The sequence below is a fragment of the Zingiber officinale genome, chromosome 2A (assembly GCF_018446385.1).
Source record: "Zingiber officinale cultivar Zhangliang chromosome 2A, Zo_v1.1, whole genome shotgun sequence".
In the NCBI taxonomy this organism is placed as follows: Eukaryota; Viridiplantae; Streptophyta; class Magnoliopsida; order Zingiberales; family Zingiberaceae; genus Zingiber; species Zingiber officinale.
In genome coordinates this window covers 114,591,891-114,611,501 of record NC_055988.1, presented here as the reverse complement: position 1 = coordinate 114,611,501, position 19,611 = coordinate 114,591,891, and the positions used below count along the sequence as shown (strand labels likewise).

At 33.3% G+C, this 19,611-nt stretch overlaps 1 protein-coding gene across 1 annotated transcript in view; it reads right to left on the bottom strand.

Moving 5' to 3' along the window:
• The window catches only part of LOC122043919 (toMV resistance protein Tm-1(GCR237)-like), a 35,464-nt gene extending 17,445 nt beyond the window's left edge, over nt 1-18,019 (bottom strand). Inside the window, exons 1-3 of the mRNA XM_042604481.1 lie at nt 17,636-18,019; nt 14,872-15,087; nt 14,577-14,790 (exon numbers count right to left, since the gene is read on the bottom strand). Coding sequence (XP_042460415.1) covers nt 14,577-14,790; nt 14,872-15,087; nt 17,636-18,019 — 814 coding nt within the window. The remainder of the gene's footprint in view (nt 1-14,576; nt 14,791-14,871; nt 15,088-17,635) is intronic.
• Between the last annotated feature and the right edge of the window lie 1,592 nt (nt 18,020-19,611).

The following is a 19,611-nucleotide window of genomic DNA, read 5'->3' as shown; positions in this document are numbered from 1 at the left end:
GGTTTTGTACTAAGTTCAGTGGATAGGACTATTTGGAAAACCTCGAAGGCATGGTTACTTTAATGATGTCCAAGTGACTCACCATAGCCCAGAAGTTTATCCAAAGAATGTCTATTTGTTGAACCCAAAGCTAAACCTGAATCTAACATAAAGTTAAACCAAACCCTATAATTAAACCTAAACCATCTCACAAAATTATAGATTCCCTGATTGAGAAATATAGATCGGGTGTGATGACTAAGGACAAAACTTTAAATTAAATCAAAATTAAATTAAAATTAAATTAAATCAAAATTAAATTAAATTAAATTAAATTAAAATTAAATTAAATCAAAATTAAATTAAATTAAATTAAATTAAATTAAAAATAAATTTAATTTAATTAAAAATAAATTTAAATTGAATCAAAATTAAATTAAATCAAAATTAAATTAAAATTAAATTAAAATTAAAATTAAATTGAATTACAATTAAATTAAATTTAAATAAAATTAATATTTTTCAAATTTAATTAATTTAATATTCTTTCAAAATTCAATTAACTTAAATATTTTCCAAAATTTTAATTAACTTTAAATTAATATTTTTTCAAATTTTAATTAACTTAATATTTTTCAAAATTTAATTAACTTTTTAACTTAATATTTTTCAAAATTTAATCACTTTTTCAAATCTTAATTAACTAAACATACTTTCTCAAAATCTAATTAATTAATACTTTTTCAAAATCTAATTAACATTAATATTTTTCAAAAGTAAAAATTACTTAACTATTTTTCAAAACGAAAATTATTATTCTTTTTCAAATTTATTAAGCTTGAACTTTAAGGCTCTGATACCCTGCCAAAGGTAATTGATAAAAACTCAGCTCATGCTTGGAAAGTAGGGTTTTAAACTCCTCCATTGCCTTTAAGGATTTTCAATTTCTTAAAAATTTATTTTCAACTTCTATAGCCATCGTATCAAAGGACTTTTTGAATTTTATTTCAAAATTTAAGTTAACCCAACTTTTTAAAAGCTTTTAAAAAAGGCTACTCGAAAGTAATGGTTTTTAAAAGGCTTTTGAAATTTTTACGAAATATTTTTTCAAAAAGGCCTCTCCAATTGCAAAACTTAACCTACTATTTTCGAAACTTGCCTTTCGAAAATCGTTTGTTTCAATCTTTCAAAACTTAACCTAAGTTTGCACAAATTTTGGCTAAGTACCTTTCAAAACTAAGTACTTTCAAAAGCATTTCAAGTTTTAGTAGCTAAATATTTTTCAAAGGGCTTTCAAATCTAAATATCTTTCCAAAAAGCTTTTTCAAGATTTGCTAAGTATTTGTTCAAAGTTTAACTAAATGTTTTGATATCAAAAATTAGCTAAGTTACCTTTTCAAGTCAATATAATTTTATCTTAGCTAGTTTTAAACGAAAAAATTATGTTTTCAAAAAAATTTTCTCTCACTTAGCTAAAGGTTCTACAATGATTATTAATTCAAAAAAAGCTAAGTGCTTATCAAATTTTGGTTAACCCTCTATTTTTCCCTCTCTAAACTTTTTTGAAAAATTATGTCTCTCAAAATAAGCTAAGGCCATTGATCATTCTTACTTATTTATTTTTGATATATGGCAAAGGGGGAGAGTAGAAGAAATTCAAAAGGAAATTAAAGAAAGTTTGAAAATTTAAAAATTTAAGGAGAGCTTTTATTAAGGGGGAGCATTCTACAAAATTTATAAAACTCTTGGACTAACTTATTTTTTCCTTGTGCTAAATTTAGGCTAGTTATGCCTCTCTTTATTGCATCCTTTTTCTTAACTTTGAATTTCGGTTGCCATAATCAAAAAGGGGGAGATTGTTGGTGCGGGAAGTATCCGACGATCGAACCTTAGTTTTGATAATGGCAAAAAGATTCAAAGTTAAGATTATTTGTTATCTAATATGTTCATGGAGTTTGCAGGAAAGTCCTAAGTGATACTTAGGCAAAAGTCCTAACCGTTAGGCAAGGTGAAAACCCTAGAGAGTGGTAACCCTAGGTCCTACGGGTGGTAACCCTAGGTGAAAGAAAAAACCTAATGAGGGCAACCTTAGGTCCTAGGGGGTGGTAACTCTAGGTGGAGAAAAACCCTAAGGGAGGCAACAAGTCCTAGGGGTGGTAACCTAGGAAGAAAACCCAAAACGGAGAAAGGGCGGAACCCTAGGTCCTGGGGTGGTAACCCAGGCGAAAGTCCAGTGGTCCGAGGACCGACCGCATCGTAATCTCTCCGAGGGAGTAGGTGGACGCGCCCCGTAGGGAATAAGAGCGCTGGTCGACTTAGGTTTCCGTCCGAAATCAAGTCAAACCTGACCTCGGAGACTGTCATTTACTGCTTTTACTATATTTTATGTGCTAATATTTGTCTTGCTGTAGGTTATTGTTTTGGACTAACACATCTTGCAGTACAAAACCAAAGTTAAGCCTCGAATAGCGAGGCGCCCACGGAGCTTGAGGCGCCTGCAAGTCGGCCACCGTCCAGAGGAGCCGAGGCGCTGACCAGGCTCAAGGCGCCAAGAGGCTCAAGGCGTTAAACCAGATAAGGTGTGACCTGTTCAGTGCTGATCCACGCGACTTTGGCCCGAGGCGCCTTGGACAGGCTTGGAGGCGCCTTCAGCACAGTATAAAAGATGGTCTCGAGGCAGAATTCAATGAATCAAGTTCTAAGCTTCCTTTCTTCAACGTGCTGCCAACGAGACGACCTAGAAGTGCTGCGAATTGACATCGACGACCCGGAGCTCCGAATCTTCAGTTTTTCCTACTGTCGTTGGTATAATTTAGTCGCTTCTTTTAATCATTGTACTTTATCTTGTAAACACATTTACGAGCTTATAGTTGTTGCCCACCGGAAGCGATCAAAGATCGCGGGCCTTGGAGTAGGAGTCGCCACAGGCTCCGAACTAAGTAACTCCTCGAGTTCTTGTGTGATTGTTTATTTTATTTCCGCTGCGTTATTACTCGAGTTTTCCGATTCCGAAACGAGTGAAAGCCACGAGCGCTATTCACCCACCCCCTTTAGCGCTTTCGATCCAACAATAGTTTCATTCAAAAGTGTAAACAATAAGTCATAAATTGACTTTTTTATGGTCAAGAAGAGGAATAGAAAAATTTATCATGATTATAAGGTTATCCTTTGAGAAAACTTAACATCTCAATATAGGTTAGTGGTGTTACATACGTGCCTCAAGCATAGTATTAGTTGAAAGAAAACGGTCATAGCTCTAACGATCAATTAGTAGAAGTTAAAGGATTGGAAGCAAAGTTTCTTTAAGAAGAGGGTAGGAGCATAAGTATTAAAAGAAATACATGATGACCCGACTATGAGGAATAATATAACATCAAATTTTAAAACGATGGCTAAGAGTTTATCAAGAGGACGAGCACCACCAAATAAAAAATTTTAGTGATGGAATAAAGGAGAAAGTGGCAAGAAACAAACAATGTATAAGTTTTTGTACACTTGTATGAATGAAATTTTTTTTTAAAAGTATGTAGTAAGCAAGAAAGCAACGAGTGAAGTCAAGAATAAAGTTTTCGAATGCTTGTTTCAATGGTTTGATACAAAAGTATGGAAAAAAGACATTTATAGAATAGTTAGTAAAACAAAAGATTTTATTTAAATAAAATGCATTAAAGATAAATCTAATAAAGGTACTAATGAAAGATGAGGAAATAAAGGAACAATAGTAGAAATATTTTCATCAACTTTTTTAATGAAGGTTTAGATGACCATCTTCCCTTAGGAAACTTAAGGAGGCCACAGGAATATAGAAATTTATATTTTTATCTAAAAACTCAAACCTCAAAAGTAAAAAGGACATCAAATGAGATGCAAAGTGAGAAAGTGGTTGGATTGGATCATATTCTAATAGAGGTATAGAAATGCTTCGAAAAGTAGGGTATTAAATGACTTACAAAATTATTCAACCTAATATTAAAAAAAAAATCTTATTAGTGAAGGGTAAGTACTCTAGCCCTTTTATATAAAAACAAAGTAGACTTATAAAATTTTTGTCAATTATAGGACATTAAACTAATAAGTCATACCATGAAACTTTAGAACAAAAATGATAGAAAAAAATTAAGAAGACCAAGGACATCGAAATTCAATTTGCATTCATGTTTGAAAGGTCTATAATATGACTTATACATCTTCTCAAATGACCTATTAAAAGGTATTAGAAAAAGAAACAATACTTACACAGTATTTATTGACCTAGAAAAAATATATGATAGTGTCCTAGAAAAAATAAATGTTTGTGTAGCATACATTGAAAAAAATTAAGTGTACGATATAGATGTGACAGGAATGGAAACTACTAACTGAAGTGTTTTAATAAGGTTATATGAAAGATCAAATCTAAGTCCATACCTTTTTATATGACTACTAACTCACACATCCAAGACACATTATCATGATACATATTATTTGTAGATGATATTGTTTTGGATGATGAGACAAGAAGAGCAAATGTTAGACTTGAATCATAGCAAAAAAAAACACTAAAAATAAAAGGTTTTAAGTTTAGTAAAGTAAAGATAATACGTGTGGAATTTAAATTTAGTAGTATTAAACATAGCAACACAATTGTTAAACTGGAAATGACAGTTACCTCTAACTAAGAGCTTTAAATATATATCATTATTTTTTACAAAAGGATAAAGGGGTTAATAGAGATATTTATATAGGATACAAGCAAGATTATTAAAATGGAGGAGGGTGTTAAATATTCTTTGTGATCGTAAGAGGCCTCTATAGTTTAAAGGGAAGTTTTATAAAATGATTGTTAAACCTAGTATATTATATGAAGTTGAATGTTAAGATATGGAGCGAGCATGAGCAAATGAAAAGAGCCGTAGAAATAAGGAAGTTAAGGTGAATTTTCAAGTATATGAGAATGGACATGATAAGTAACGAGAACACTAAAGGAATTCGGGGTTACACCTATTGAGAAAAAACTTTGAAAGATGTATTTAAGATGATATGGATAGATAGTTAGGCATCTAATAAATGCCCTAAATAAGTGATGTGAGATTATGATAAATACACATTAATAAAAAAAGAGAAAGACTAGAGAAGACTTAGTAAGCTAAAATTCATTTAAATATAAATGAGGATATAGTGGTCAAGCTCAATGGGATGGGAGGATTCATATAGTCAATCCCACTTAGTGGATAAATACTTAATTGTTATTGTTGTTTACTGGATTTGTTAATATAGTAGAATTTAAGTTATTTATAACTAATATTAAATACATTTACAACAACCATGGCTTGAAATCTGTATCGTATTGAGCAATGCAATCAAAATATATAATTTCAGTAAATTACCAAAAAAAAATGAGAGTAATTAACACAAGAAATCTCTTCTACGTCACTTATGTTGACTATAGTGACACCCTACACCCCTTGGTAACACACATCAAGATGAATTCAATTAATGTTTGTTATTATTTTATAGCATGTGTCACTACAACCAATGTTAGACTTGTATCATTCAAGATGGGATAGAAAGTTCGCCATGAAATGTTATCCTAACCTTGCTTATAAATATAATTGTCTTTCTTCTTTATCATTTTTCTTATTCCATCTTTAATTCATCACTGATACAATACCCATCAACAAACTCACTCATTCTTGTAAAAAACTAAACTTAGACCCAACTTGAAACCTAGACCTTAACTACAACAATTATGATATTTGTATAAATATTAATATTAATAGCTCAAATTAATATATAAAATCATTGTAATTGTAGTCATTATTAAAATTCATAAATATTATATTTAAGAAATTTATTAATTAGTAGAGGTTAAGATAATAATAAAGTCAACTAATATGAAATATATAATAAGTTAATATGTTTTTTAAATATAGATGTATGAGGTACAATTTAATCATCCTAATTTCTCTATGATCACCCAACTCAAGCTACAATCCTCTCTGCTTTCACAGTTCCAATCACTATAAAAAGCCTCACCTTCTTTTTACTTTCCAATAAAAGCAATGCAAGTAGTTCCAAACATACCTATCCTTACCCATGTGACATTTACCCAATGTTAGTTGACTCCTTTACCTCACTCTAATCCATGGTTTAAAATTTTGAGTCGTATCAAAGTTTCGGTCTATGAACAAAATGCTACGGTTTCGGCACCGTATCATATCGTGTCGATATGGTTTCTGCATTTTTTTAATATAAAATATATTAACTTAAAATTAAATATTTAATATAAATATTTTAAAATAAAAATTATATAAAAATATTTTTTTAAAAAAATATAGAGATAAATAAATAAATAAATAAAATACTAATTTTATTATATATTTTTAGAATTAAAATAAATAAAATATATAATTAATTAGATAGTTTTATTAGGGTTTAATTAAGCTTCTTTGAATTATCTCTATCATAGTTAAGAGTTGATTGAGATAATTGACATACACGAGCCTTCTGCGGCGACTGTGGGGGTTCACACGATGCCTCCATAGCTACGGTATGGTGTCATGTTGTGCCGGTGTCAGTCGGTAGGCGGAATGAAATATTTGCATGTCTTGACCGGCTCGACATGATATTTTAATCCATGGTATGAGCCACAAAGCTCACAGCCCGTACGTTTCTTTTTCCTTTTGTTTAGTCTCCTATGCTTCTTGTCCCCTCACTTTTCATAAATGAGTGCGGCTCATTTGACAATATTTTCCACACAACACACGATATGGGAGGGTTGTATGCTAAGTCCTACTAACAAAGACATAAAACATAAAAGCTAGATGTTCTTATGATGGCTAATAATCTTTTGATAAGAACTAGAAACCTAACATCACTTATTAGAGTGTAAAAGATGATTGCTGCGTTCATAAACGTGGAATTAGTTTGCAAGAGCAATCTGATTGGAGTAATTCTTGCAACTTACTCATGTACTTGGGCAAAGTATGCTGTTCAGAGTATTGCATAATGAGGTTATCATTATAATGAGTTCAGTCCTTATTGGTATTTAGGTCTAGGGTTTCAATATTGAGTCCTGCATATACAAGTAATTATTCCACTACAAATATGCAGTAGAATATTTCCTTCCCTAAACCTAAAATGGTTCAAAGCACTCATTGTAACTAGGGTTCTCAAAAGAGACATTCCCTTTTGGGTATGACCACTGCTGACAACATTGTAGTTGCTTGTTGCCTGCCTTTATCTCTCAATCCCTTCACTATCTCACATCATTGTATTGTTCTTTTGTCATGAAATCACAATCCCCTTTGACATCACATCATAAGTCCCACCTCTGAATCAACTGTCCTTTACATAGAGATGTCTCCTCTTGAGAGTACCTATCGATGTAAGTCTCTCCTCCATGCAAGCACCCCACACAAACACCCCATGCAAACCTCACCTCCATGTTGTGAGATTCTTCGCATGTTGAAACTCCTTTGTGCATACCCTATGTGATACAACTCCAGGCCTCCCTTCATGGGCTTGAATGAGATTTCTTCATGAGTACCCTGTGTTGTTGTGATGCCTTTCTGGGCACACGGAAAAAACTTCTCACATTTGCAACATTACATTCACAGTCTATCTCCTCTCCATCACTGATCAATACATATTTGGGCTACATTTGTGTTGACGGTCTTCGTGACTTGTGATTCCAGTCCAAACACTTCATATTGGACACAAGGCTTAATAAAATTTGGGCACTACATCTCCTAGATCCAAGATCCTTCTCAACTTCTGACCTTTTGTTTGCAGCATTAACTACCACACCACCAGATGTGACAGTGATTGTCCTCATGCAATGTTCATTTGTGATCCACATATTTTGTTCCACACTCTAAATGAGCAAGCAATAACCAAACTTCACCTTCTCAACTCCTTTGATGAGGCAACCTCTCTGCAATCCTTGCTACCTATTATCACAATTTCATCACCATAGAGCTAGAGCTTGCATTCACAATTGGTCTACCAGCAGAATCTCTAGCATTGTGTCCAAAATTAGAGACCTCCTTTGCAATAACATGCCTCAGCTGTAACATTTTCTTTAACCCTACAACATTTTCTTTAAGCTGTGTTGTGATCTAACGAGTTGAACTAAGCGTGTAGGAAAATCCTAAGTGATCTTAGGCTTAGGAAAAGTCCTAATTGAGGCTAGGCAAAATGTGGAAAGTCCTACCTGCGGTTAGGCAATGAAGTCTGGTCCGTGGGATTGGACAAAGTCTTAGCATGTCGAGGACGTCGGGTGAAATCCTAGGGTCGAGGACACTAGGTGAAAGTTCTGGGGTCGTGGACACCAAGCGGGAAATCCTAGGGTCGAGGACACTAGGTGAAAGTCACGGGGTCTCGGATGCTGAACAAAATTCAGACAGTCGGGAGGACCGGTCTAGTAAAAGATAATATCTCCTAAGAGATGTAGGTGAGGACGCGTTCCCCGAAGAGGGAACAATAGGCATCAGTCCGACCTAGAGTTTCAGCGAAACCCAAAGTCAGGACCGGACAGTCCGAAGACTATCGAAAACCACTTTACTTTACATGTTATTGCTTGTCTTTCTAACTCTGTGGTGCAGGTGGCTGAAAGCATAAGTTGGCGGGAAAATAAGGCTCCAGGCGCTCGAAGCTTGTCCGGGTGCCCAGAGTTACTCTAAAGGCACGGGTAAGCTGTGACGAGGGAGTGCCCCGGGTGGGTGCCTGGCTAGGCACCCGGATGGTCCAAGCGCCTGGAGTTGCTCCAGACGCTCGGACTAGCCAAAATCAATCTTTTTCCTACAGTGGCATGTTTCGACTGGTCGACCCATGTCACTAGTCCAGGCGCCCAGATCAGTCTAGGCGCTCAAAGATGGATGAGTTTTGCCAGATGAAGTTTCGATGAGGCACTGCCACGTCAGCCCTGTGAGGGTGCCCGGGAGGGATCCAGGCGCCCGAATGAAGCTATAAAAAAAGGATTCGGCAAGCAGCTCAAACACAACTATTCGAACTTCCGCTCTTGCGCGCTACTTCGGAAACGACTTTACAACGCCCAAACGCTACTCTGACGACGACTACGCTAAAGTTGTTGGTATTTCTTTTATTGGTAAAGTTACTTGGACTCAAATTGTAATTGTTTTTGTAACTTTCCGAATGATTAGTGATTGCCCAACGAAGCACTCTCATGTGCGGACCTTGGAGTAGGAGTCATCACAGGCTCCAAACCAAGTAAAACTAGGCGTTATGTTAACGTTGTTTATCTTTCTCTTCTATCTTTATTCCGCTGCTTTTTATTCGATCGTGTTTTAAACGAACGTGACAGCCACGAGCGTTATTCCACCCCCCACCCCCCAAGCGCAGTGATCCTACAACCTCTTCTTCATCTAATTGGTTCATCAGTCGACTACTTGGTTACCATCAAGAGATTAAACTAGATAAAATCACGACCGAATCATCTACTTCGGTTGTCCACATCGTCCATTGACTTTGTTAGCAGTTGACTGCTAATATATCATCAATCAATATTTATGCACTAATCGATTGCATCCACGAAATATTTTGTTTATTGGCATTCTAGTCCAAGTCGATTGCCGAGTCCACATAATCAACTTATGACCAGTATAAACGACTCTTCTACTCTAAATCCTTCCAAACAACAACTGTGTGGTTTCGGATTCATTAGTCCACTAAACCTTCTTCAATAGTCAAATGTTACTCTAATTCAAGGTTCTAAAATTTGCTAGGCGTTAGTTATGGGCTAGACCAACGCCTAGGCTAGCACATAGAAGTTCATGTGTTTCTAAATTTATATGAGTGATGTGTTTCTAAATTATTGTTACAATAAATTTATTTTAATTTTATAATTATAATACAGGACAAATACGATGAGCTCAAGATACCAAAAATAAAAAGTTAGAAAAGAAAACTAACAATTTTGTGCAAAGGAAATATAATAGACTCAGTAAATATGAGCAAAAGAAACAATTGAACAGTAGAACATGTAGTAAGTCATCATAGATTATGTAGTAAACAGTAGAACAAATATCCAACTCGAATTTTAAAACCTTGCTATAAGCTAAAACAACTTTAGTGGTGAAAAACATTAGAAAATATCAAAATAGTAGCAAGAGTTCAAATCAAGATTACATCATTGTGAACCACTAAGCAAAATATAATTGTTGAATAACATAAATCATGCATTAACAAAATAACATAAATCATGCATAACAAAATGAGTTCAAAATTACACAACTAATAATATCTCATAGACTCATATTTATTCTACTTCTTCTTCTCCATAATTTTCAATAACTTGGTCTTCATCGGACACAAACTCAATATCATTATTGTGATCCTCTTCTTCTTCGGATGCAAAATCATCTTCATGAAGTTCTCTCCCTCTAGAGCTTCTTCGGGTTGTAGATTTTTATCTACTCCACTTGCTTTATCAACCATTTGCCAAGTGAGCCTGGAATCATCTTTTCCACCATCCACAATCCAACCTTGTGCATTTGAAGCATCTTTTGCAAGGACATCACCATTCCTTTTTTTTTTTTTTTTTTGTTTGTTCAACAATCTAACATTAAATTGGACAAATACTAGATTGTTCAACCTATTGATATCCAACCTATTTCTTTTCTTTGTATGAATCTAAAAAAAAAGAGAAAATAAATATTATAGTTAGTATATGAATATAAATGTTAAAAATTATACCTAATCTAATTAAAGACTGAAAGTTTAAAACTTACTCCTTCAAATGTACTCCAATTTCTTTCACACCCAGATGAACTTGTAGTTAATGAAAGTATCCTCAATGCCACCCTTAGCAAGTTGGGCGTGTGAGCACCGTATGTACTCCACCATGCACATGGATCAAATATATCATCATTTTTTTCACATGCTTTGCTGCCAATGTTTTTCCAAATAACCTAGTCTTATCTCTATATTTTGCAAATTCCTTATTAATAATTGTATCTTGTAGATCTAACTCATTGGCATGCAAAATTTTCATACATTCAAAAATCCCCGTCGCGACCTACTCATAAAGAGCAATAAAACTATCTTTATAGTAAAAATAAGGATTCAACAAAAAGGCAGTGGTATGCAATGGTGTATCAAGTATATCTTTCATTTTTGACTCAATAATGACTATAATAGGCTGATAGTTTGGTTCCATGTTGTTTAGAGCCACCTTGATATCTTCTTTAGCTTGAAGAAGCTCCCCATACAGAAACCCCATCGATGACTTTCTATCTCCATCTACCAATTGAAGAACTTTTACCAAAGGAGCAAATATTTTCAAACAAAGTGTTACACCATTCCAAAAACTCATGCTCATCACTATAAAGTAAGCCAATTTTCCTTTGTTAGTTTTTAACCATTTACATTTTTCCTACGTATCACTTGTAAACATGACCCTTAAACTAGCTTTTTTTTCAATCAAACTTTGCAATGTGAGGAAATTTGATGCAAGCCTGGTAACTTCTGGTCGGACTATATCTATCTTCTTTGTAAAACTTCTCATCAATGACAAAGTCTTATGGTGAGCATAGATGAAAATGGTAAAAGACTTGGCTTGCTCAATAACCTTTTTATATCATGGAAGTTTGTCAATACTTTCAAACATGAGATTAACCGTGTGAGTTGCACATGAACTCCAAAAAATCCCAGGTCACTTTTCTCTCATCAATTTAACTGTAGCCATATTGTTGGTGGCATTGTCTGTTACAATCTGAACAATATTCTGAGCTCCTACTTGTTCAACACACTTGTCAACATACTCAAAAATAAGTTCAGGTGTATGCGCCTCGTCTGAAGACTCCTACTCTAAAAATATAGTACCCTCCTTACAATTAACACACAAATTTAAGATGCTTCTTCTTTTTCTATTACTCCATGCATCTGTCATGAGCGAGCACTCATTCTTTGCCCATTCTTCTTCATGTTTCTTCAGCAATTGTTTTGTTCTTTCAACTTCGGCTTTCAACAGTGGCTCCCTAAATTGATATTGAGTTGGAGGCTTGAATCCTGGTCTAAATTGACCCACTGCCTCCATTAGTTGCTTAAAGCTATCATTATCAACAGCATTGAATGAGATTCCATTTTCATAAACCCATCTCCCAACATATTGTTGAACTTGTTGAGTTCTATCTTTGAAAAGAGCTTCATTTATATTTTTTTGGCGAACCACTTTACTCCCACTTGAACCTACATTTTATGGAGCAATTACTGATGCATATCTATCCATGGGGCCAAGTGGAAGAGGTTTTTTAATTCCATCAATCCCTTCAATTTCAAGACCTTCTTCTTCGTCTAGAGAAATAGCTACCTCTACTCTACAACTTTGTTCTTCCATTATTTTGTTCTTCTTTCTGTTTCTCCCTTCTAAAATAATCTGTTTGCACTTATTTTTGTCTTCTTGAGATGCTTTTCGATAACCAAATACATTTCCAGGTATATTTCCAATGTGTTTCTTGATCCTATACACCCCCCGACATTATTTTTCCACAGAACTTGCATTTAATTTTGTCGAGATTCTTAGGATCAACCAATATCCCAAAGTCCAATCCGATATCATTTGACTTTCTTCTAAGAATCCCAGATTCGGGTTGAGTGACAAACGCTGTCAAAGATGGATTGCTTGCCATTATAATAACAGATAACCTGAAAAAATTATATATAACAACATAATATGATAATAAAATTAAATTATACCATACGATACAAAATATAACATTAACAAGTCTGAGAATATTTTTTTATATATCTTAATCTAATTAATAAAATTTATTAGATATTTATTAAAAATATATATATTAAATATATTTTTTTATATTTTTAAATTTGTTTATATAAATTAATAATATTTATTGGAAATTTTTTAATTTTAATTTAATTTTTATATTTTTAAAACTGATTTATATATATATAATTTAAAAATCTGATTTATATAAATTAATAATATTAATATGTATTAGAATTTTTTAAATTTTAAATATAATTTTTATATTTTTAAATCTGATAAATGATAATATTTATTAGAAAATTTTAATTTTAAATATATTATTTATATATTTAAATCTGATTATATAAATTAATTATGTTTATTAGAATTTTTATATATTTAAATTTATTTTATATAAATTAATAATATTTATTATAAAAATTAAAAAATTAAAATTTTAAATATATATAATTAGGATAATTTAATTAGATTTTATGAATCCTATTATTGAAATTATTCCGATTAGGAATTGTTTTATTTTATTAAATCCTAAAAAAAATTATGCACAATAACAAAATGGGAAAACTCGCGGCGATGGTGCGGACGCCACCGGACGCCTCGCGGGAGGCATTCGGCGCCGCTGGAAGCGTCTGGCGCGTCCGGCGATGCTCCCAGCGGCGTTGGACACTCTGCGACACGTTTGGCGCCATTGGAGAGTTGCCACGATGATGAATCATGAGGAGAAACAAAAATAAAAACTTACCTGAAGCGACGAAGCCGAAGCCACGATGAGAGAAGATGAAGAGCCGGCGATGAGAGAAGTCGAAGAATCTTGTGCAAATTAGGATTTAGTATTAAAAGCCTAAAAATATACCAAAAATACCGAGGCCCGCCGAACTCGCCTAAGCTCGTGAGGGCCACCGAAGCCCAGTGAGGGCCGTCGAGGACCGCCTAGGCGGCCCGCCGCCTAGGTCACCCGCCTGGCTAGTTTCCGGCGCGTTCTGCCGCCACACAGCGCCTAGGCGGCCGCCTAGGGCAATATTTCGAACACTGCTCTAATTTCAGCGATACCCGGGCTAAGTGCATACCATGCCAAGAGATCTCATATCTCCAAGACTTCTTTATTTACCTAGTACATGTCGACCGTAAGGATTCACTTCTAAGCAATCACCTTCTGTTTGCACTGCTTTATAACTTTATAATATTTGCAGTAAATAAACTGAATTGAAACTACTCATTTAATATAAGTCTTCATCTCATCTTCAAATTATATTTCACCTTAAAAGTACTAGGAAAAGATGTATTTGTTGAAGTACCAAATTGTTGCAATTTATTCTGAGAAGTTACTACAACTACCCATGAATCTCAGCTATTTTGAGTCAGCTATATGATTCATGTATGCCACTAAATTAGGTAAATCTATATTTCTAGTAATATCCATACCCTCAGAAATTACACAGAAAATGATACTGAAATATTCTTTTGTAAAGGTCAATGTGATAAAGATGAAAATACTCACTAAATACATAATAGAACAATATATTGCAATGATCGAATGAACAAAATATCCAGTGATATTGATGATCTAAGTTATATGAGGCACAAAAAACTACGTTAAGCTAATAGAAGAATATACATGGTTCATAGTCCAGTAACTTTTTCCTTTTTTTCTTTCTTTTTTTTTTGAAGGAGAAAAGAAGGAATGAACCTCAAATTAGTCAATCAGGTGGGATTTTAACTTATTAGCTTGTGCAACATCATCATGTTACCTAACACCTAACCTAGACTTCCAGTAGGTCAGTAAACTTTGGAAACTAACTATTGTCCATTTAAATATATGTTTTTTACACATGGTGCATATGGGAGTTGAGAACAGAAAAAAGTACAGAACCTGGTTTTGCATCAGGGAACTCCATTGGAGCTCGCCAAATGGTTTGTGCACCTGTATAATTCATTAAGTTCATGGTGTCCATTTTCAAACTATGGCTATCTAGTTTCTTTGCACTTTGTCGTGGTGTTCTACTTCTAGGGAAAATCTCCAAAAAAGAGTCAACCAATGCATCTGCAAATTCAGAATCATTAATATGGTATGGATACACCTTCACCTGCATAGAAACAATTGGTTGTATGTCAGACACCAAACTTTAACAGGTATTAAAAGGGAAAAATAATACTTTCAGTACAACCTGTCGTTCTTCATTTTTCTCAACAAGTTCCTGTAATTCATTTATCAGAGCAGTTGTGGCATCAGGATCATAAAATGGCTTCCCAATTGCATCTAGAGCAGACACACCTTTTTGTGGTAAGCATATGCATACTCGTGATGATAACTTGTTGATTTTATCAGCTATGAACCTAGCGAATTTCCTGTTCTCCTCCACAGTTGTTCGCATAACTGAAACCTGTAATTTTTTTAAAGTTGAAATTTCATATTTAATTAATACAAATAAAAGTTTAAGATTCTCCCAAGAAAGCATATGCATCAAGAATATGACAAAAAATAATCAAGATGCCTACTGAATCTTGGATATGAGGAATTTTTCTTGTTGATTATCTTATTTCCTATTAAACATGACAATTAAATTCAAATCCTTTTAAAAGGCTATGAAAGTATGAGATCAGTAAAAAAAAACACGTACAACTATGTTGATACCAATTCAAGCTGATTATTGTATGTGTTCTCTGAAATGAAACGGAAAATTAGCAATCTAGATACAATGATTTACTTTGTATGACAATCATTTTAAATCAATAAGGAGGCATATTTGAGAATTTATTACTTTCCTATAAAATAAAGAAGTTATACATCTTCTCAGACAACTAATTGAAAATTATGAGGAACAAAAGCCACACTTTTTTTTTTGGATAAGTAAAAATTTAGTATAGCTCAAACCAAGATTACAATAACCGGCCATTTAGGAGTTACCCAGATTAGAGTAAACACCGAATGACCGATATATATGAAGTTGCACATTCTTGAAGATCCTCTCTGTATCTAACAAACCCTCACCAAAGAAGCTACAATTTCTATACTTCCAAACAAAATGAATCATAGATGGCAAAGAAAAATGACAAGCGATTGTTAACAATCGACTCCCATGATAGAGTCTCTCAAAGACTCTCATCATCCATTGATAGGTGGTCATCTCCGGTCACAGATGAAGCTAGTCTCTGATCCGTCTCCATAACTCCGCAATAGGAGCACATTTGAAGAATATGTGCTATTGTGTCTCTCGTATCTGTCAAAAAAAAAGTGCACTATCGATCCTCTAGGTAATCTTATTTGTCTCTAGTGGGAATATAAGTCACACTTATATATGGTATTCATCGACCTAGAAAAAACTTAGAGTCCTAAGGGAAATTATATGGAGAATTCTAGAAAAGTGATGTATTAGCATAACTAATTATGGATATGTATGATGCTATAATGATAAGAGTGATGACTTCAAGTGGATCAACTAAAGCGTTTCCTATAAAGATAGGGTTACATCAAAGATCAACTCTAAGTCACCATCTTTTTACACTAATCATGCACGGTTATTTGCAGATGATATTGTTTTGGTAAATGAGATACATGAAGAAAATGCTAAATTCGAATCTTGGCTGGAAATACTAGAAGTGAAAGGTTTTAGGCTTAGGAGAGTAAAGACAGAATATATGAAATTTAAGTTTAGTAATATTGACGTAATGAGACAATTGTTAAGATAAGAGATGACAAGTTATTTATAACTAAGACTTTTAAGTATTTAGGATCATTTTTGAAAAAAGATGGGGGAATTGAGATATGCCTTGCAAAAAATACAAGTAGGATGGTTGAAGTGGAGGAGAGCATTAAGTGCTTATTGTGATCGTAAAGTACATCTAAGACTTAAAGAAAAGTTTTACAAAGCAGAGGTCTGGCCTATCATGTTATATGGAGCTAAATGTTGAACTATGACTCAAGCACATGAGCAAAATATGAGAGTTGTAGAGATGAGGATGTTAAGGTAGATATGCAGACAAGGATAGATAAGATAAGAAATGAAAATATTAGAAGAGTAAAGAGTATATGCAATTTAAGTTTAGTAATATTAACGTAATGAGCTAATTGTTAAGATAAGAGATAATGAGTTATCTATAAGAGACTTTTAAGTATTTAGGATCAATTTTGTAAAAAAAAATGGGAGAATTGCGAGTTGTCTTATATAGAATATAAGTGGGATGGTTGAAATCAAGATTTAAAATTTCGACCTGTGCTAAGGTTTCGGTCCTACACCAGAATGATATGGTTTCGGTATCGTACCGTGCCGTGCCGATACGGTTTCGGTATTTTTTTATTTATATATAGTAATTATTAGATAAATATATTTATTGTATATAATTTAAAAAAAAGTTGTATATTGATTTTATATAAGTTCTTCATTATTAAACAATTTAATATTGTTAGAAAAATAATTACATATAGTTTTCTAAAGTAAATTGATCTATCAATAATTCGAATTAAACTTAATACATCATAATATATTATCTTGGTTCTGGTAACATTTTACTTGGGTAACCTCTATAGTTCTCAAAACCCAAATTAAATAATTATAATTATATAAATTAATACAAAGATATTATTTTATATATAATAATTATATAAATTAATTATTTATTCATTTAATTAATTATTAATTTAAATAATATATATTTAAAAAGATAAAAAATTAAAATATTAATTAACTATTAAAACAGTAAAAAACAAAATAATTAAAAAAATATCAGAATATAAATATAATTTGTTAGAATTTTTATAAATTTTTTAAGGATTTTTTTGAATTTTTAAATAAAATTTAAACAGTAAAACAATTTTAGAATATTATTTAATAAAATTTATTATTTTTAAAAAAAATTAAATATATTTTTTATATTTTATTGAGATAATTTAATTAGGGTTTACAGTTTACGAAAAGCTCTTTAAAATATCACACTTGGAAATGGTTTGCACAGTGCACCTATGACGCACACCCACGACACGCTGCAATGCGCGCTCACGCCCGCACTCGCTGCGCCTTCGGCGCCCCGCACACCTCTGGCAGCGCCGGAGGCATCCGACGACGCCTCCAGTGGCTCCGGAGCCATCCGGCGATTCTTCGGCGGCGCCGGAAGCGTCTCGCTATGCTTTTGGCTCCGCCAGAAGATCGCGTCGCGACGCTTCAGGCGCTTGCAACGCGTCAGACACCCCACAACACCTCCGGCGGCACCGGAAGCTTCCGACAACGCATTCGGGATGCTTTGGGCTCGCGACGCGCACTCAAAACTCCCGCGTGTCTGGTGCCGATTTTGGTTCCCTAGAGGAACGGTAAAAATCATCCGTGCAGGGCGACACAGAACGAAATTTTAATCAATGGTTGAAATAGAGGAGAGCGTTAATTGCTCATTGTGATTGTAAAAAGACTTAAAGTAAAGTTCTATAAAATGGTGGTTAGACCTGCTATGTTATATTGAGCTAAATGTTGGAACTGAGTGAAGGAGCAGAGAATTGTAGAAGAATTAAGAGGTAAGGTAGATGTGAGAGTAATAATAAATATGATAAGAAATAAATATTTAGAGTAAAGACAGAATATATGAAATTTAAGTTTAGTAGTATTGACATAATAAAAGAATTATTAAGATAAGAGATGATGAGTTATCTATAATTAAGATTTTTAAGTATTTAAATCATTTTTTAAGAGGATGGGGAATTGAGAGTTGTTTTACATAGAATATAAATGTGATGGTTGAAATGAAGGAGAAAATCAAGTGCTCATTATGATCATAAAGCACTTTTAAGACTTAAAGGAAAGATTTACAAAACGACGGTTAGACCTGCTATGTTATATGGAGTTGAATGTTGGGTTATGACTCAAGCACATGAGCATGAGGATGTTGAGGTGGATATCAAACATACAAGGATATATAGAATAAGAAATAAAAATATTAAAGAAAAAATCAGGGTTACACTTATTGAGAGAAAACTTTGGAAGACACGTTTAAGATGATACCGACATGTGCTTAGACGACCAATAAATTCTTCAATTAGGCAATGTGAAACTATGACAAATGTGCACATCAAACAAGAAATAAGAAGACAAAAAAGACTTGATTAAGAACAATAAATAGACCTTTAACAAAGTACAAAGTTTATGAGTGTGTTTTTCTACTCTTGGTTACTAGTAAAACTATTGCGCTTACTCCATGGGCATAACTCATTTTGAAAGTGGACTACATAAATTTAACAATTGTCTTTTTCTTGTGCAATTATATTATTAGTTTCTTCTCAAACCCTCATGGTATAATAGTGTATCACAACTTGGTTGGTTAGATTGTCTCTGACCATGTTATCCAAGTTTCTATAGCCAAGTTTACGGTGGAGAAATTTGAGAGGAAAATCAATAAACTTTTAGCAAATTAAAGTGTTTATTTAATGCTTGATAAGTTTTGAAAGGAACAGAAGCAAACCCATTGTATCAAATGTCAGTTGAGAGGATCTAGATCTTCATGTTCCAAGTACCATTCAACTTTGCCTTGTTCAAATTCTTTATAATGTTGCTAAGTAAAGGTCTCTAAGTCAAATTTGGACAAAATTATTACAACTAGATTTGGATGTTGTCTCTTCACTTTGTTGTTAGAAGAACTAAACAGGAATTCCAACAATGGGGAGAATCAACTTGAAGGTTTATTTGAAAGATACAAAAATAAGCAAGAACCTAACTATCAAAGTCGATCTAGATCAAATCTAAAATTGTGATGAATGTCAAGTGCTACTACTATAAGAAACAAGGATCTATAAAGAAAGAGTATTGGAAACTCAAAGCCAATCGAATAAAATGTAGAATAAGACTACTATTATCAAAACATTTTAATCAAAACCAAAAAGGTAACTTCTCTTGGAACTAACCATTTTTCAAACACTTATGATCCTA